The sequence below is a fragment of the Equus quagga genome, chromosome 10 (assembly GCF_021613505.1).
Source record: "Equus quagga isolate Etosha38 chromosome 10, UCLA_HA_Equagga_1.0, whole genome shotgun sequence".
NCBI classification, from domain to species: Eukaryota; Metazoa; Chordata; class Mammalia; order Perissodactyla; family Equidae; genus Equus; species Equus quagga.
The window spans coordinates 83,336,499-83,353,352 of record NC_060276.1 but is presented as its reverse complement, the minus strand read 5'-3'; the positions used below and the strand labels follow the sequence as shown (position 1 = coordinate 83,353,352).

The 16,854-nt window shown below is 49.6% G+C and overlaps 1 protein-coding gene across 2 annotated transcripts in view; it reads right to left on the bottom strand.

The window, feature by feature from the left end:
- GRIPAP1 (GRIP1 associated protein 1) overlaps positions 1-14,843 on the bottom strand; it is a 21,809-nt gene extending 6,966 nt beyond the window's left edge. The window contains exons 1-17 of one of the 2 annotated variants that reach the window (XM_046673550.1): positions 14,789-14,843; positions 12,654-12,720; positions 12,452-12,513; positions 11,440-11,466; positions 10,431-10,538; positions 6,981-7,131; positions 6,028-6,212; positions 5,786-5,833; positions 5,047-5,078; positions 4,897-4,944; positions 4,666-4,765; positions 3,267-3,344; positions 2,954-3,046; positions 2,116-2,250; positions 1,246-1,341; positions 755-967; positions 507-620 (exon numbers count right to left, since the gene is read on the bottom strand). In XM_046673550.1, the coding sequence (XP_046529506.1) occupies positions 507-620; positions 755-967; positions 1,246-1,341; positions 2,116-2,250; positions 2,954-3,046; positions 3,267-3,344; positions 4,666-4,765; positions 4,897-4,944; positions 5,047-5,078; positions 5,786-5,833; positions 6,028-6,212; positions 6,981-7,131; positions 10,431-10,538; positions 11,440-11,466; positions 12,452-12,513; positions 12,654-12,720; positions 14,789-14,830 (1,599 nt within the window). In that variant the 5' untranslated portion in view covers positions 14,831-14,843. The remainder of the gene's footprint in view (positions 1-506; positions 621-754; positions 968-1,245; positions 1,342-2,115; positions 2,251-2,953; positions 3,047-3,266; positions 3,345-4,665; positions 4,766-4,896; positions 4,945-5,046; positions 5,079-5,785; positions 5,834-6,027; positions 6,213-6,980; positions 7,132-10,430; positions 10,539-11,439; positions 11,467-12,451; positions 12,514-12,653; positions 12,721-14,788) is intronic. The other variant, XM_046673551.1, reaches the window with a different exon arrangement.
- Between the last annotated feature and the right edge of the window lie 2,011 nt (positions 14,844-16,854).

Here is a 16,854-nt window from a genome sequence, read left to right as displayed (position 1 = left end):
CCCATGACACCTAGACAGCAGGTATTACTGTTAGCCCTTTTTTACTGAGCATGAAAATGGGCCACAGAGAGGTCAGATATCTCATCCAAGGTCACACAGCTAGAAAGTGGCCCAGCCAGGATTGAAAACCCAGGCAAACAACTGGCTCTAGCATCTATACTCTTCTCTGCTATGTGTTATCGCCTCATGTATTATCATGAGTTTTCCAGAAAAAGGTAGTAAAAGTTCTTGTTCAAACAAAATCAGTATATTACGATAATTCCATGACAGAGTACAGTTTCAGAAGGAAGAGGTGCCTTTTCAAATGTGCAGATCTGACATTCTGCCCTACTGTTGGCCATCCCTGGATCCCCTCCAGAGGGCTGCTGGTGAGCTAGGGGGGCTGCAGGGGTTGCTCTCAAGTCCAGGGCATCTCGGAAAGTTCCAGGGTTTCACCACTCCTGCCCCCCTAGTTTGGCATGGGTGCCCCTTGACCAGGCTCCCTGCCTCACCAGGCACCAACTCACCTCGGCTTCCTTCAAGCGCCGTTCAAACCAGCCCTTAGCTCCATCCATAGAGTGAACCTGAGCTTGAAGTTCTTCCACCGTCTGCTGGAGAGTCTCCAGCTCCCGTGATCGGGCCTGGGAGAGGGCAGAGCATCAGGGGCCAGCAAGCAGAGGAGCGGGCACCTCACCCCCGCCATCACCTGGCCCATCAGCAATGCTGTGGTCCCCAGGTTTCAGGGGCAGAAGGGTACCATCATCTACCCACCCACCTTCTCCTCGCGGATCTGCCCCCGCAGCTCCTCCTCCTGCCGCTTCTTGTCTTCATGCAGCTCGCGGAGCTCACGCTCATAGCGGGCCCGCACACCCAGCACCTCCTTCTCATGCCGTAGTCGGACTGCTCCCAGCTCCTCTTTGTGCTGGGACTTCTCCTGCAGCGTCTCCATCGCTAGCTCATCCAGCATGGCCTTCCGCTTCTCAGCACTCTGGGGGCCAGGAGGGTGGGCAGGAGGATGTCAGTCAACCTCCTCCCCCAGCGCCAAACAAGGCCCACCACCCTCTCCCCAGGCCCAAGGAATGAGCCAAACTCCACCTCCTCCCCATCCCCACAGAACTGGCTAAGTCACTCACTCATCCTCAGGGAACTGGTCACTTTCCGTCCCCTCCCATTCCCGTGGGTTTGGCCATATCACCGGGCCCATCCCTGCAGACCAGGTCAACAGCCCCTCCCCCTGTAGCCTCCCGGCTGCCCAGCGCTGCCCACCTTCCGAGCCTCCTGTAGTTCCTGGGTCAACTGCTCCTTCTCCTGCCCAATTTCTTGAAGCTGTTCCAGCAGCCGACTATTGGCCCGTAATGACTCCTAATGCAGGGACAAAGCGAGTGAGTTTGATAAACAGCCCCCAGGAGATGCAAGTCACCCAAGACACTTCTGGTACACCATCTCCCTTAACCCTGGAAAAGTGAGCGCTAATCTCTCCACTGCTAGATGAGAAACATGGCAGAGACTGTCAGCTGCTCCCCCTCCTTCCCTATTGATAGACTTTGGAGTTGGGCACTTGGTCGTCCAGCTGACGTTTCCCGCCTCCCTTGCAGTTAGGTGTGGCCATTAATTTTTGTATGCAGAAGTGGTGAGTGTAACTTAGGTTATGTTCATAAAGGAAAGGGGCATGCTGGGCCCTTCCTCATTTCCTCCTGCCTTCCAGACAGAGTACAAACATGATGGTAGGGGAGCTTGAGCAAGCATCTTGGAATGCCAAGATAGAAGTCTTGTGTTGAAGGTGACAGAACAGCAATGTAGGGGAACCTGGGTCACTGGTAATTAGAAAGCCATGGTTCCATCCCTGGACAACCTACCTGGACTCTTACATGAGAGAACTAAACTTCTATCTTATTTAATAGAAACCATTACTATCCTGTTTTCTATTATGGAATCAGAATGGCTATCCTAACTGAGGAGGCTCAGTCTCAGAGGAGGGAAACAGCTTGGTCTGGAACACACAGGTGCTAATAAGTTACGGAGCCAGACTGGAGCCCAGGTCCTCCGGACTCCATTGCCTTCCTACTACACCTCATGGGAAATTTCACTGAGCCAGCACTAGGGAATGAGAAGACAGGTTGGAACCAGAGGCATCACCTGGAGCTGGGAGTTGAGGTCATCTTTCTGTCCCATGAGGTCCTCATACTCAGTCTGCCGCTGCTGCAACTCAGCCGTCAGCCCAGTAGTCTGTTCCCGGAGCATATTGAGTTCTTGGGTCTTTGAAGTTTGGATCTGGAGAAAGTGGTGGTGATGGGAAGCAGAGTGAAAGGGGCCCCAGGGGCCAGTCACAGGGTGTGAACCTCCCAGTTCCAGGGAGAGGTGGAAAGAGAGCCAAGAGGAGAGAGAAAGAATTTCAAAGAGACAAATGGCGAGAGAAAGAGATCAACAGGGGAACGAATAAATGTGGTATATTCGTACAATGGAATACTACACAGAGATAAAAGAACAGATACAATGCCGCAGGAAAGAAGCCAGACACAAAAATGGGTGTCTGATTCCATTTGCACAAAGTTAAAGAACAAGCAAAACTAATCTGTTGCTGGAGGTCAGAGAACTGGTTACTTGTGGGGAAGTGTTGATTTGAGGAAGGGGTAAAAGGGACCTTCTGAGGTGCTGAAAATGCTCTATATCTTGATCTGGGTGGTGGCTGCATGGAGATAGATAGATGGACAGACAGAGATGATTCACTGAGTATACACTTAAGGTTAGCATACTTCTTGCACTTCACTGGAGAGAAACTAGAATGCAAGAGAAGCAGGGATGGATGGTCAGAGAGAAGAGGGGTGGAAGCCAACAGAAAGAAGCTGAAAATGAAATGGAAACAGAGGCAGGAGAACAGCATGAGGTCCAGATTACCCTGCCCGGATGTGGATCAGAAGCAGAGGGAGATGGGGAACCGGGGAGGGATCAGAGAGGGCTCCCAGATGTCCTGTACCTGCTCCAGGGCAGCCAGGTTAGTCCTCAGGGCATTGTTCTCAGCCAAAAGTCCTTCCACTTGTTCCTGTGCACCTGCATTCTGGATGGACACCTGGCCTCATCCCAAAAACAGGTGAGAGTGGGTCCAGAACAGGGGGACAGGACCTACCCGCAGTCAAGAAAGAAAGGACACACACACACACACAAACACACACACACGAACCACGACCAGGGGAAGGAGCACCCCCGGGGCCTTGCCTCCCTGTACAATACTCACTGAGGCTGCCCCCACCCTTACCTCCACCTCCCAGAACCCACACAGTACAATGTACCTGATCTTGCAGGGCTCGCAGAGCTGCTGCATGCTCCAGGCGCTCCCCCTGCTGCTGATCCCTCAGCTCTGCCAAGCTCTGTGGGGACCACGTCAGGGGAGCCCATTCCAGATCTCAGCCTCCCCGGGGTGCATATAACCATACAGACTCCCTCTTTGACCACCTGACAGCTTGTCCCCAGCACTTAAGGGTCTTGGACTACCCAGCCATCAGAGATCTCAGGCTCACCCAGACGCTAAGTCATTACCACCAGGGACCTCAGACACCCCTATATACCAGCTCCAAGCATTTCAGAAAACACCTAGGTTCCTGCGGATTTCAAACTCACTCAGCCCCCATCCATAAGAGGTCACTCACCCAGATTCCAGCTCAGAGGCCCCAGGATTCTCTGACACACTCAGCCCCTAGGGACTACAGCTTCACCCAGACTCCTGACCCCAACCCCCGGGGGTTCTGGCATACTCAACCCCCATGTCCCTAGCTCCCAAAAGTCTCAGACCCACCCAAACTCACAGCTCCAGACCACAGAGGTCTCAAACTCATACAGTCTTCCAGTTCCCCGCTCCTGGTGAGGTCTCAGACTGACCCCCTATCTGCCACTCCTGTCCCCAGTCTCTGGGGATCTTCAGACCCAGCTAACTGAAGATCCAGCTTTACCCAGGCTTCTGTCCTCAGCTCCTAGGGGCCTTAGACCCACAAGCCACCATATCCCCCAATCCAAGGGATCTCAGACTCATCCACTCTAGCAGGAAGCCTAGAAGCTTTAGTCACCCAACCCCCAACCCTCAGGAGCCTCAGACCCACCTAGACTTTTGCTCCAGTCTATGGATGTCTCAGACTCACCAACTTTTTATTCACGGCCCCCAGAGGTCTCAGGACCACTTAGCCCATGTGACACAACTTCCTGGGTGTCTCAGACCCAAATCAGCCCCTATACCATGAGGGTCTCAAATGCACTTAGCCTCCATGCCCCACTGTCCCACCCTTGAAAGTCTTTGCATCTACTCAGCCATTAGAGGTCTCAAAGTCACCCAACCTCCAGGGAGTTCGGACTCACTCCAACTCCTGTCCCCAGTGACCATGGCTTTCTCCAGACTCCTGTCTCCAATCCTCCAGAGTTTCAGATTCATCTAAACTTGTGGCACACAGCCCCAAAGTCCTCAGGTCCCCTGAGATCTTCGATTCATGCAGACTCCTAGCCCAACTCCTAGGGGTCTCGGGACTCCCTGGTTCCTGTTTTCCTAGCTCCTGGGGGGCCCAGGACCCATTCAGTCCCTAAATTTCCAGCGCAGGAAATGTCAGACTTCCCAGCTAGTCTCAGAACTCCCAGGACTCCCAGCCCTGGTCCCTATCCCAGCCCTGGTCCTTATCCCAGCGATCTCAGAACCCAGCCACTCACTTGATTGGCAGCCTCGAGTTCCTGCTGCAGCTTCTGAGTTCGAGCCAACTGGGCTTTGAGATCAGCTTCCTTCCGCTGTTGTAACTCCTCAATCTTGTTCCTGGGAGTGAGGGGAGGGCGCAGTGACCATGGCCTGAGGCCCAGTCCCCCAGCTCTGCCCCTGTGGTCTTCAGTTAATTTTGCTAGGCACTGTTCCCATTGCCCACCAACACCTCCAGCCCCGGTAGTTACCGGCTGTCAGTGAATAGTGTCTCCTTTTCTGTCTGCAGACGGCAAAAACTAGGCACAGAAAGACAGACATAGATGGGCCAGTTCCACAAGTCAATCTTCTCCCTAGTCCCCCAAAAACCCTTCCCCCAACTCTGGAAAAAAGAAATTTACCTTTCTTGTTTCTTTTTCAGTTTCTCGGAGAGCTGGGGTGGGGGAGGGGGTGCAGACAAGTAATAACAATGAGAATAATATTAACAAAGACAAAAATAAACTTAACATTTACAGATACTTCTTACTAAGTCCTTCTTGGAAGCCAAAATTTACTTATGTTATCTCACGGAATCCTCAAAACAGTCCTGAGAAGTGAGTACTACTGGTTTTACAAATGTGGAAACTGAATCTCAGAAGGGTTAAGTCATTTGGTTGCCCAGCTGGTCAGGAGCAGCAGTAAGATCTCCAGCCAGCTCCCTCAGACTTCAAAGCCCAGTATTTATGCCCCCAACACATTGACCAATGGCCACGACACAGAATGGCGAGGCTGGGAGGCCCGGAAGGCAGGACCATGATTGGCTGCCTCACCACTGGGTCTCCAGTTCCTAAGACAAAAGCCAGCAGTCTACAAATGCTTGGATGGATAGATAGATGGATGGATGGACAGATGGATGAACAAGCAAAGCAAGGAGGACATAGAAGGAAGGGATGGGGTCTGCCACACACAAGACAGAAAGTGACCACATTAGCCCACTCCATGTTGAAAGAAACTCTGAGACATAAATGTGAGTCTCTCCATTTCACAAATGATGAAACTGAGGCTTTGAGGGGGTACTTTGCCCCTTCTGCCCTGCCAGGGGAAGCATGGCAGTTGGGGAGTGGGATAGGGCAAAGTCCAGGGAAAGATCAGCAGCCCCACCTTAGCAAGTTCCTCCTGCAACCTGGACGTTTCGGCCTGCTTCAAGCTCTGCAGGAAAGGATGAGGGAGGGGGTTCTTATCAGCAAGGGGGAGGTAAGGCCTGTGCCTTCTCTGCCCTCCTGCCTCCCTAATCCATCAACCCACTGAGGTGGTGATGTCACAGACATCTCTGTGGGACCACAGGCAGAGCTACAGCATCTGCCTGCCTCTTGGCACCCCAGTCCCAACAGACCCAGATTTACCTCCAAGCCTTGCAGTTGCTCCCAGAGCAACCTCTTTTCCTCCTTCTCCATTTCCCATTTCAGTTCCACTTCTGCCAACGGCATGGGGGCCGGGACAGCGGGGGCTGGGCCCCCCAGGGGGTCCCCTTGGCCCTCACTGGCAGGTGGGGACCTCCTGGCCTCTTTCCCATAGCGCTCCTGCAGGGCTGGTGGGTAGAAGTGAGATATATGATGGATAAGGTGGTCTCCGAAGACCCCTGCCATGCCTCAAATAGAGGGAAAAATTGGTCTTTGACCCCTCAGGCAGCAGAGACCCTGCCCCAAATGATCACAAGCCTACAAAACAAAGGTTCAGCTCCATCCACACCTCTCATAAATCTTTTAAGCCCCCCAACCACTGAAATCCTGTCTACCATCAAATCAGTCCAAGCTGGTTTCCCACGCCCCACCCTCCATCCCCCAAGCCCCATCCATAGTCCTCCAAGGTGACGCCCACCATCCTCCAACCCCTACTCACAGCTGAATACTCCTATAACCTCCTAATCCCCAGCCACATTCTACAAAGTCTCTCTCCTGATCACCAAACTACCACCCACCACCCCGCAAGCCCCAGCTGCTCTCCAAAAGTCAGAATCCTCCCAATGCCCCTTCATTCACTTTCTCCATTTAGCAAACATCTCCTTTCTGGTGTTCAATCTGCTAATCTGTAACATTTGCTAGGTACCAGGCATTGAACTAAACTCAGAAAGATACCACCTCTTATCTCTACCACAATCTTCCAGGTGGTGGACATCACTACATGTACTTTGTAGATGAGGAAGGCCTGGCCCAGAGAGGTGAAATGGCTTGTCCAAAGTCATACACTCGTTCACAGCAGGGCCAAGCCTGATTCTGAAGCCTCTCCCCTACCCCCAGGAGGACAACACCCTCCTCAAGCCCCAACCTCCCACATCCCCAGGAGGGCCTCCATGCACCTGCCACGTTCTTCTGCAAGGCTGTGTTCTCCGCCTGCAGTCTTAGCAGCTCCCCATCCACAAGGCTCCCAGCTTGGACAGCCCCTGCCCTGGCAGCCCCATCCTTCAGTCGCTGGTTCTCCTGCTCCAGCTGTTCCATCTGGCTGCAGAGCTTAGCAAGGGAAGAGTGAGGTAGCAGAAAAGTAGAGAATCAGAACAACATTCACTGAAATATAGCACTTGGCCCATGCACTTTACAATTCATTTAATTCCCATAATGCCCCTGTGACATAGATGCTTTCATTATTCTTTATCCCCACTTCAGAGATAAGGAAACTGAGACACAGATGTTAAACAACTTCTATTTTTTTTTTTTTTTGAGGAAGATCAGCCCTGAGCTAACTACTGCCAATCTTCCTCTTTTTGCCGAGGAAGACTGGCCCTGAGCTAACATCCGTGCCCATCTTCCTCTACTTTATACGTGGGATGCCTACCACAGCATGGCTTTTTGCCAAGCGGTGCCATGTCCGCACCCGGGATCCGGGCCGGCGAACCCTGGGCTGCTGAGAAGCGGAACGTGCACACTTAACCACTGCACCACCGGGCCGGCCCCATAAACGACTTCAAATTCACACATCTGTTCAGTGGCAGAGTCACAGAGGATTGAGAATACTGAGAACAATTTTCTGCTTGCCCACTCCCAGCCTCACAGTCGCAATCCAAGGCCTCAGGCTCCTCTAGAAGTTGCTGGTCCAAGACGTCAGCATCATGGACAGCCCCACTGCCAGCTCTCTTCTGTAGAGGGGTCTGTGTCTGGAAGCCTAGCCACCAGACAGCTTTTAGGGCATTTCCAGAGCCACCACTGCCCTCAGCTCCCCACTGTCAGCCTTTGGTCTTGGAGAGGTGTACAATGCAAATAAGACTAAGCCAGCCCCGTGCTCAACTCCTGGCTAAAATACAGTTCTCACAGCAGACCTGACAAGATCCTCTTGGGCTGGCCCTGTGGCTGAGTGGTTAAGTTTGCGCGCTCCGCTGCGGCAGCCCAGGGTTTCGCCAGCTCGGATCCTGGGCGCGGACATGGCATGGCTCATCAGGCCATGCTGAGGTGGCGTCCCACATGCCACAACTAGCAGGACCCACAACTAAAAATACACAACTATGTACCCGGGGGCTTTGGGAGAAAAAGGAAAAATAAGATCTTTAAAAACATAAATGTAAAAAGATAAAAAAATAATAATAAAAAAAGAAAAGATCCTCTGTTCCCATTTTCAAATGAGAATACGGAGGCCCACAGAGATTTTTATTTTATTGCCTGGAATACTTTTTACTGAGAATACTATTCCTTTCATCCAGTTCTTCACATGACTGGCTTCTTTGCATCCTTCAGGGCTCTGCTAAAATGTCCCCTTTCAAGTAGTATTCCCCAACACAGAAATTCCAATACTCTCCAGCACAGCACTCTGTTCGCTTCTTTCTCACCTAATCACAATGAAATTTGCCTAATATGTTTGCAATTTCTTAAAGCCCTGAAAAATTTTGGATCATAAACTATGATTGACAATTAAATTTTATTTTGGAGCAGGGTCACAAGCACAAATTCTGAAACCAGACTGCTTGGATGTGAATTTCTACTCTGCCACTTACTAGCCGTGTGACCTTGGGACAAATTACTTTATCCTCTGGTGCTGTTTTCCTCATCTGTTAAATAGAGATACTATTAGTAATATTTCGCAGGTTTGTTGCGAGGATTAAATGAGTGAGTAATGTAAAGCACATCAAACAGGACCTGGCACACAGGAAATGCTCTATAACTGTCAGCGATCAGTACTATTTGTTTACTATGTTATCATCCGTCTCCCCATCCAACCCCAGAATGTAAGCTACCCAAGAGTGGGACCATTCTGTGCTGCTCACAACTATTTCCAAAACACAGAGCACAGAGTGGGTGTTCAATAACTATTTGTTGAAGTAACAATTGACTGGAAATATCTTGGCAAATAAGTGGTGGAGGCAGGCCTTGAACCCAGGTCTCTCTGTAAGCACTTGCAGTTCCTGGGAGGAGGAGAAGGGGGACTATAGAGGAGGTTCTATATCTGGCCCAGTGCCTTGCCCAGGGCAGGTGCTGGGAAAGACAAGCAGGATTTATGGAGGATGCCTGCCTCTGCCTCACACCACAAGAAATCACGATACCATTGAGGCTGGAGGCAGGAAGCAGTGAGAAGCAAGGCAAGGAGGTTGGCTGTTATGTGAGCACCAGGGGCTCTGAACTGTTGGGGGCAAGGATCCACTGGGAGGTGTTGTTTAAAGGAGTGATGTGGTAAGACCTGTGGGTCAGGAAAACCTTTATGGCTTGGACTGGTAGAAGAAGCTAGAAACGAGGAGACCAGCAAGAAGGCTGTGGGAATACAGCAGGTGAAAGGTGGTAAGGGTTGAGGGAAGGCAGGGCCACAGAATAGATATAAAACTCTTAAATAGTCAAGAAATATTTTAGTGGGAAGGTGAATTAGTAAAAGGATACTATTAGTAACTAACACTTACATAGTTGATACTACCTGCAAGGCTCTGTTCTAAGTGGTTTACAGACACTAACCCATTCAATTCTCACAAAAGCTCTGCCAGGCAGGTACTGTCATTATTATCATTTCCATTTTAGACATTTTGGAACCAAGAAACTGGCAGGACAAGTGACTTGCTCAAGGTTACAGTTAGTAAAAGATAGAGCCAAGAGTTTAATGCAGGCCTTCTAGCTCTTAACTATGACTTGCTCAGTTGCCTCTCCTGGTATTGTACCTGCATAAAGGTTGTTTTTTTGTTTTGTTTTGTTTTTTTAAGGTCTTAAGTACTACATTCTCAGGGAGAGCCTTGGAAATACCATTTTTACTGCTGTGAGATTTTTTCCTTAAAACACACCAAAAACTTAGAAAATTACTGACCATGGATACAGAAGACAGATAAGGGAACAAAAGACAATGTCTTCAACTACCCAGTCGGTTTAGAAACAGCCAGGACACTAAAATCAGTGAGGAGACGGAATTATCCAATCCAGGATGATTTATCTAGAAGAACTAGAACCCCAGGCTCATGTCAGATGAAGGGAAGGAAGAGAACAGGGAAGCAGCTCGAATATCTTTCCATCCCATGTTAAGCATAACTTTACCTAAGACCCCTCAGCGCCCTGGGGCTCCATAGCATCAGCCCCAAAATATACACAAGGAGACTTGTAGCTCAGAGAAAAGGAGTGACTTGGCCAGGAACCAGCTGACCTCAGGGCTTGCAGTCTTCTCATCCCAGCACAGTGGGTGGCCCTATCTGTCAGATTGCTGCCCCCCAGCAGAGATCCAGCACCTGTTTCAGCACCATGGACAGTGGTCCAGGGCCAGCCTCTGTCCAACCACCCTCAGCTGCCCTCCGGCTTCAGCCCAGGAGGCCCCTACTCCTCAGAGTCCCCTGGGCTATCCCGGGCACCAGTACCTTGCTGAACTCAGCCATAAGCGTGCTGTTCTGCAAACGGAAGTCCTCCTCCTGGCTGTGCAGCTTTGCCTGTAGCATCTCATTTTCACTCAACAGCCCCTCGACTTCCTGCAGTGGCAGACAGGGGCCAGGTCTCCAACAGGGGAACAAAGGATGGAGAGGTAGGGCAAAGAAACAGAGAAAGGGAGAAAATGACATTGGGGGAAGAACACAGGGTACAGAGAATGAGATGGGTGAAATCAGAAGATAGTGGGAGAGAGAGATACAGGGAGGGATAAAAGAGGAGACAGGGAGGGAGAAAGAGGGACATGGGAGGTAGAGAGAAGGGACGATAGGGAGGGAAAGAGGGACATGGCGGGAGAGAGTGAGAGGAAAAAGAAGGGTAGATAGAAATAGGGGAGAGGGGAATTAGAGAGAAATGTGGAAAGGGGGATAGAGAGAGGAAGACAGAGGGATGGGCAGTGAGAGAGAGAAAAAGAAAAGGCAGGAAGATAGAGAGATAGGAATAGAGAGATCAACAAGAGGAGAACAGAACAGAGAGAGAAGAGAGAGGGGGGTCAGGGAAGGAAAGAACTCAGGAAGAGGCAGAGAAACGGGGGAGAGAAAAACAAGAAGCCAGAGAGAAAGAGAGAGATAAAGACAGGGAAAGATAAAAAGAGAGAAATGATGGGAGAGATGGGAACAGGTGAGGGAGTGACAAAGAGAAGGTTGGGGAGAGAAATAAGAGTCAGAGAGAGAGAGAGGAACAGGAAGACTGAGACAGAGAGAGACTCAGAGAGAAGGATAAAGAGATAGAAAGAGAGAAGGAAAGACACGGAGAGAGACACATGGAGTGAGAGACAAACACAGGAAAACAAAGACAGACAGAGAAACACATGGCAGTGAGGTAGTCACAGATGCAAGTGCACACAAAGAGAAAGAAAGGCCAGCACAAGGAGAACCCAGCATACAGAAACATCCCCTCTAAGACACAGTCTCCCAGACACATTCACCCCATGGCTCCCCTTACCTGAGCTTTCTTGCTCTTGCTCAGTGCCTAAAGGTAAGAAGGGTGGGAAGAGAGATAAGGCGTACAGAGATGGACTCCCTCACTAGGGTATGGTGACATTGTGGCAAGTGTCAAGGGCGGCCAATGATAACAGGGGTTGGGGGATGGGAATATCTTCAAGCACAGAATTTGCATGACAATTTGTAGCCCACAGGAATGATGGAGCAATAGAGGAAGTGTATGAAGGAGCATTCTGCTTATCTTTTCCTCTAAACTCTTGAGGCTGTTCATAGGTCTTAGTATTCAACCCTTCATGGGCTGGGTCTCCAGGCTCAGAAACTGTGTGGCTTCATTGCTGTATCTGTCCAAATACGTCTATGTGGATCCCTCCCACGCACCGTGGAAACTGCTGCTCCCGTTCTGGGCAGCCAAGGGCATTGCAAGGTTGGGGAATCAGCACCCCACCAAAGAGAAGCCCAGCTTCCTGACTGCCAGACTTTCTGCATTCTGTATTCCTTCATCTAACACATAGTTATGGAGCACGTTCTATGTATAACATTGTGCTATGCAAGGGGACAGAGCAGTGAAGAAAGAGACAAAGAAGGGCCCTGAATGCCTCGAGGGGCCACAATAGGTTCTATGCTATCTCGTCTTCAGAGGATCTGAGAGGTAGGTTTAGTCTCACTTTACCAACAGGACCAGGGCAGGGATGGGAAGTAGGAGCACAAGGCAGGAGCGAGAGTGGAGGATAGGAGGCAGATTCAAGGCAGATTTACTGATAGATTTGACTATTCAGTTAAAAGTCAGTGAATAAGTAATTTAAATTAAAAATGAATTCAGAGTAAATTAAAATTAATAAATCAAGCAGGATTACATAGAAGTAGCAGACTAAAGAGACTCCATGAGAATTTTTTGAATGACTAATGACAGCATGTAACATGAGGTCTGGTTCACTGTAGGTGGTCACTGGATAGATGAGTGAGTCAGATGGCTACAGGGAAGCACAGGTGGGTGAGTGGGTGGAGGGAGGTACCTTCTGAGCTTTGCTGAACTCCTTATCCAGGTAGGCGACCTTCTGTCGAAGGCTGGTGAGTTCTGGTGTGGGGAAAGCAGGGAGTCTCAGCCTCAGTCAGTGGCAAGGAGCTGACAAGTCTTCCTGCCAGGCCTCTGAGGCTCTTTCCCTTAGCCTCTGTCCCCCAGAGCCACCCCTATCTAATGAGACCCTCTTGGCTCACCAACACCATTCTTGCGTAGTTCATCTGAAAGCTGGTAGTTGTTTGTCCGGAGTTCCAGGAGCTGAGCCTTAGAGGGAAGCAAGGAAGAGAAATGACTTGGTCAGGAATGTCCCCCTACCCTCACCATGAGAGAGCCAATCCCCTGAGCCCCACGGACCCTGCTGCCCTCCATGTGCCTCTTTAGTCACTCTTAAGACCTGTGCACGCTGCATCCTAAATGACTTTCCAGCCCCTCAGCCCCTGTCCCACCTTCTCCGCTTCTACTTATAACCACAGCCAGTCTCACCTCTCCGTCTCTCTGCTGCTTCCACCTCTCCCTTTCCAATCCACTCTGCACTCAGGCCATGACAGAGTGCTGACCCAGTCAGGCTCTTGCTCATGTGTGTTCCATGGCTCTCTAGTCCCATAGGATAAAGTTCCTCCTCTTCATCCTGGCTGACCTCATCACACATTAAACATTGTTCTGTCTTTCTGTCAGGAGTGAGTGTTGTCTATCTTCTTGGCCAGAGCAGGGGGCAGGAGCTTGCCTTCCTCCCTCTTTCCCAAGGGAAGAGGGCCTGGTATTCTCCTGACCAATTTCACTGAGTAAAAGGGGGCTGCTCAGGGTGCCCACTCGCAAGACTCTCAAAACATGGCCAGACCCCTTTCAAGAATCGAGGGAAAGTGAAGTAAGGGCCATTCCAAACAGTATACCCCTGCTTATGAGCCCTGTAGGGCACTGAGGCCAGTTCTTCCCAGAACCACTGTCCCTTTCCCCACCAAGACCTATGCCTCCCTCCTATGGCACCAGCCTCCACCCCCTGGTGGTCTGCTAAAGGTAAGAAGGCTTGGCCTCTACAGAATCTTTCCTGTCCCTGTCCTCTCCTGGACCCAGTGATCTGTCTCCCCCAGTCCTGATCCAATTGGAACATCCTTGGCACCCATTTGGAGTCCCCATCCATCAGAGCCCAGTGTTTTTTCCCTCATTCATGGCCCAATGGAATCAATCTTCCTCACTCAAGAGTCCCCCACACCCCTCAAGATCTCCCCAGTTATGACCCAATGCGATGGCCCTATATCCTTCAGGGTCTTTCCTCCACAAGTACTTGGATGGGCCAGTTGGATTACTCTTACTCACTCAGAATCCCCTGCACAAGTTACAGAGGTCTTCCCCTTTTGCGGTCCAATGATCTCACCCTTCCACCTTCAGGATCCCTCACACAGGGACAATTCCCCATTACCTGTCCTCACTCAGAGTTCCTCCTCTCCTCCCATAGGACCCTACTCAGGGTTTCCCCCTTTCAGTCTCCCCACACACAGAATCCAACGGCCTTTCCCAGTAAGGAACTCTCTCAACAAGGGCCCACTCTGGCCTTTCATCTCATCTCAGACTACTCCCCAAAAGAATCAAGTGGTCAGAGTACCCAGACAGGATACCTCCCCAAAGCCCCGTGATCTCCCCTCCATACCATCCAAGGTATCACTCTTTCATCTTCTCTGGTCCTCTCCCCAACATGGATTAATGGTATTACCTATTCAGGGCCTTCTTCACCCCAGGCCTAAAGGGATCACCCCTAATCATCCAATGATACCACCCCTTCTTGGGATACATTACCACCACTCACACAGGATCTCCACCTCCCAGGAACAAGGACACCATGTGGGGTCTTTCCCCAATCCCCTGGCATAGTGGTGCCTCCCACAAAAACTTCCACCTCCTACTGGGTAATGGTATTGCCCTTTCAAGGGCTCCCCCCACAATGACGCAAACGGCCCAACGCCTGCTTCCTTCCTCTCCAGACAAAATGGTTTCGCCCTCTCAAAATCTCCTTCCCTTGAAGCCCAGCGTTATCATCACCCACCCATGGTGGCCCTCGCACGGGCCCAAGGGTCTCGTCCCTGCCAGGTCTAAGTATCGCCCATTCTAGGACTCTCCCCTCCGCCCATAAGGCTAATAGAATCCAATCCCTCAGAACCCAACAGTATCTAGGAATCCAACAGTCTCACCACTCAGAGCCTCAGTTTCCCTTCTCCAGACCAACCCCTTAGACTCAAGGTCCATCCCAACCAACCCCTTCTCAGAGCCGGTGGCACGATTTCTCTCTACCCCGCCCCCCGTCGCCTAGTCCGGTGGTCTTTTCCCCGGCGAGTGGCACCTGCATCCGCTGAAACTCCTCCTCAGACAGAGCTTGCGCCATGTTCCTCCCCCCCCCCCCCCCCAACAGCTTTCTGCGCAGACGCAGTTCGTCCCGCCTGTCAGTATTAGGATCGGACCAAACCACTGGCCAGGAATGGAGGGGGAGGAGTCTACTCCGGAAGTTCAGCATTTTGGAGACGGAGAGAAGAGAATGAAACTGACAGGTCAGATGAATTGCAATTTAATGTTTTACCAGAATCTAGGTCATCTGATCTGACTTTTGAGCTCTTTTAGACTACCCATTGTGATGCGACACTATGGCATCCCTGTGCTATAGGTGGACTCGTCGCTAGGGAAGTGTGTGCCGACAGAAAATCACCCTTCCGCGGTACTCCTTTAATGAGAATTGTTGACTTAATAACCGTAGAAATGAAAGCGGAAGCTTCGCGCAGGTCTCGATCCCGCCCTCCTCCGGGTGACCCCAAAGGGGAATCCCGCCTCTTGTGGAGCCCCTAGCCTTTAAAGAAAAAATTGACGCTGATTTTATTAACAGGATGGTGCACATCGTTAGGTAAATGCCTAGCCACCAGTAAATTTAAAATACCTGAAAGGATGGCAGTGAGTCAAACGAAACAGCTTCATTTAAAAAACAAACAAAACAAAAGAAAAACAGGATGGCGAAACACCAGGAACATCCAAATAAGTATTAAAATGCATTATAGGCCTCTCTTAAGCTTCCCGGGCCCCCTCTACAAACCTGCCACCCAAGCAGTAGTTTTTATTTGAGAAAGAAAAAAGTTAGGAAGTATGTTTAGCAACAACATTCCAGTACTAAAATACTCCCTATTTTCTTTATCTTTCTTTTTTTTGGAGGGGGATGTGGCGGTGACTTAATTTTGCTGTCAGTTTCAACGTACAGAAAAGCAAGAATGGTACAAGGGAATTCCATGTACCCTTTACCCAGATTCATCAATTGTTTACATTTTGCCACCTTTGCTTTAACATTCTCTCTCTATAAAATTTTTGAACCGTTGGCTTCAGCATCCGTTGATGATTTTCTAACACCAACATTCATTTAATATTTATTAGTTGCTATTCTACTATAAGGAAGAGCTTTCTCTTCTCCCCCATTTATTTATGTATTTATATTTATACAGACTCATGTTCTTATTTTATTCAATGAATTATAATCAATCACTATCATTATTTCCTTTAACCCTCAAATTGTCCCAGATTTGGCCAGTGGGAGCTTCTTCAAGTCGACTTGTGTCTCTTTGACATGCCCCATCATTTTTCGTTTATTTTTTTTAGCACTTCCTTGCTTTCTGGCACTACAAGATGATCCAGACTCACCTTATTCTTTTTCAGCCCCAGTTGAGAAAGTGTTCATTGCTACTAGGGTGTAATTGTTTCTAGAACCTCTCAGTGTACAAAGCTAGGAAATATATGTATGTATTCTAATCCATCTGTACACACGTATCTGTGTCTATTTATATATATTGCTATAGGTATATATATTTTTAAAACATAAATTCATTATTAATACCTTCCATTTCAACTCAACAACTCAAGGTTCATTCTAGTTTTCTCACTTTCCACATTTGTAAATCCCTTTTCCAACAGGAAGAAAACTGGCTCCCATTATTTACAATAAGTTTACTTATTTGTGTAATCATATACTACACATTAAGTAACCAGAATTGCTAACGCATAAGGCTGTGAAAAACTAATCTACCAACTAGAGGTCAATACTTGTTTTTACAGTTTCTTTTGTCTTTAGGCTCATGGTGGTCTATAGTCAAAATACTTGTTTAGTAAGCCTACTACAGTTTCAATATTTGATGCAGTTCCTTTTGTCTTTAATCTGATGGTAGTCAAAATACTGTGTTCAAAAATTACTTGGGGGGCCACCCAGTGGCGTAGTGGTTAATTTCGTGCACTCTCTTCGGCAGTCTAGGGTTCTCAGGTCCAGATCCAGGTGCCCACCTATGCTCCACTCATGAAGCCATGCTGTGGTGACATCCCACATGCAAAATGGAAGAAGACGGGCACAGATCTTAGCTCAGGGCCAATCTTCCTCACCAA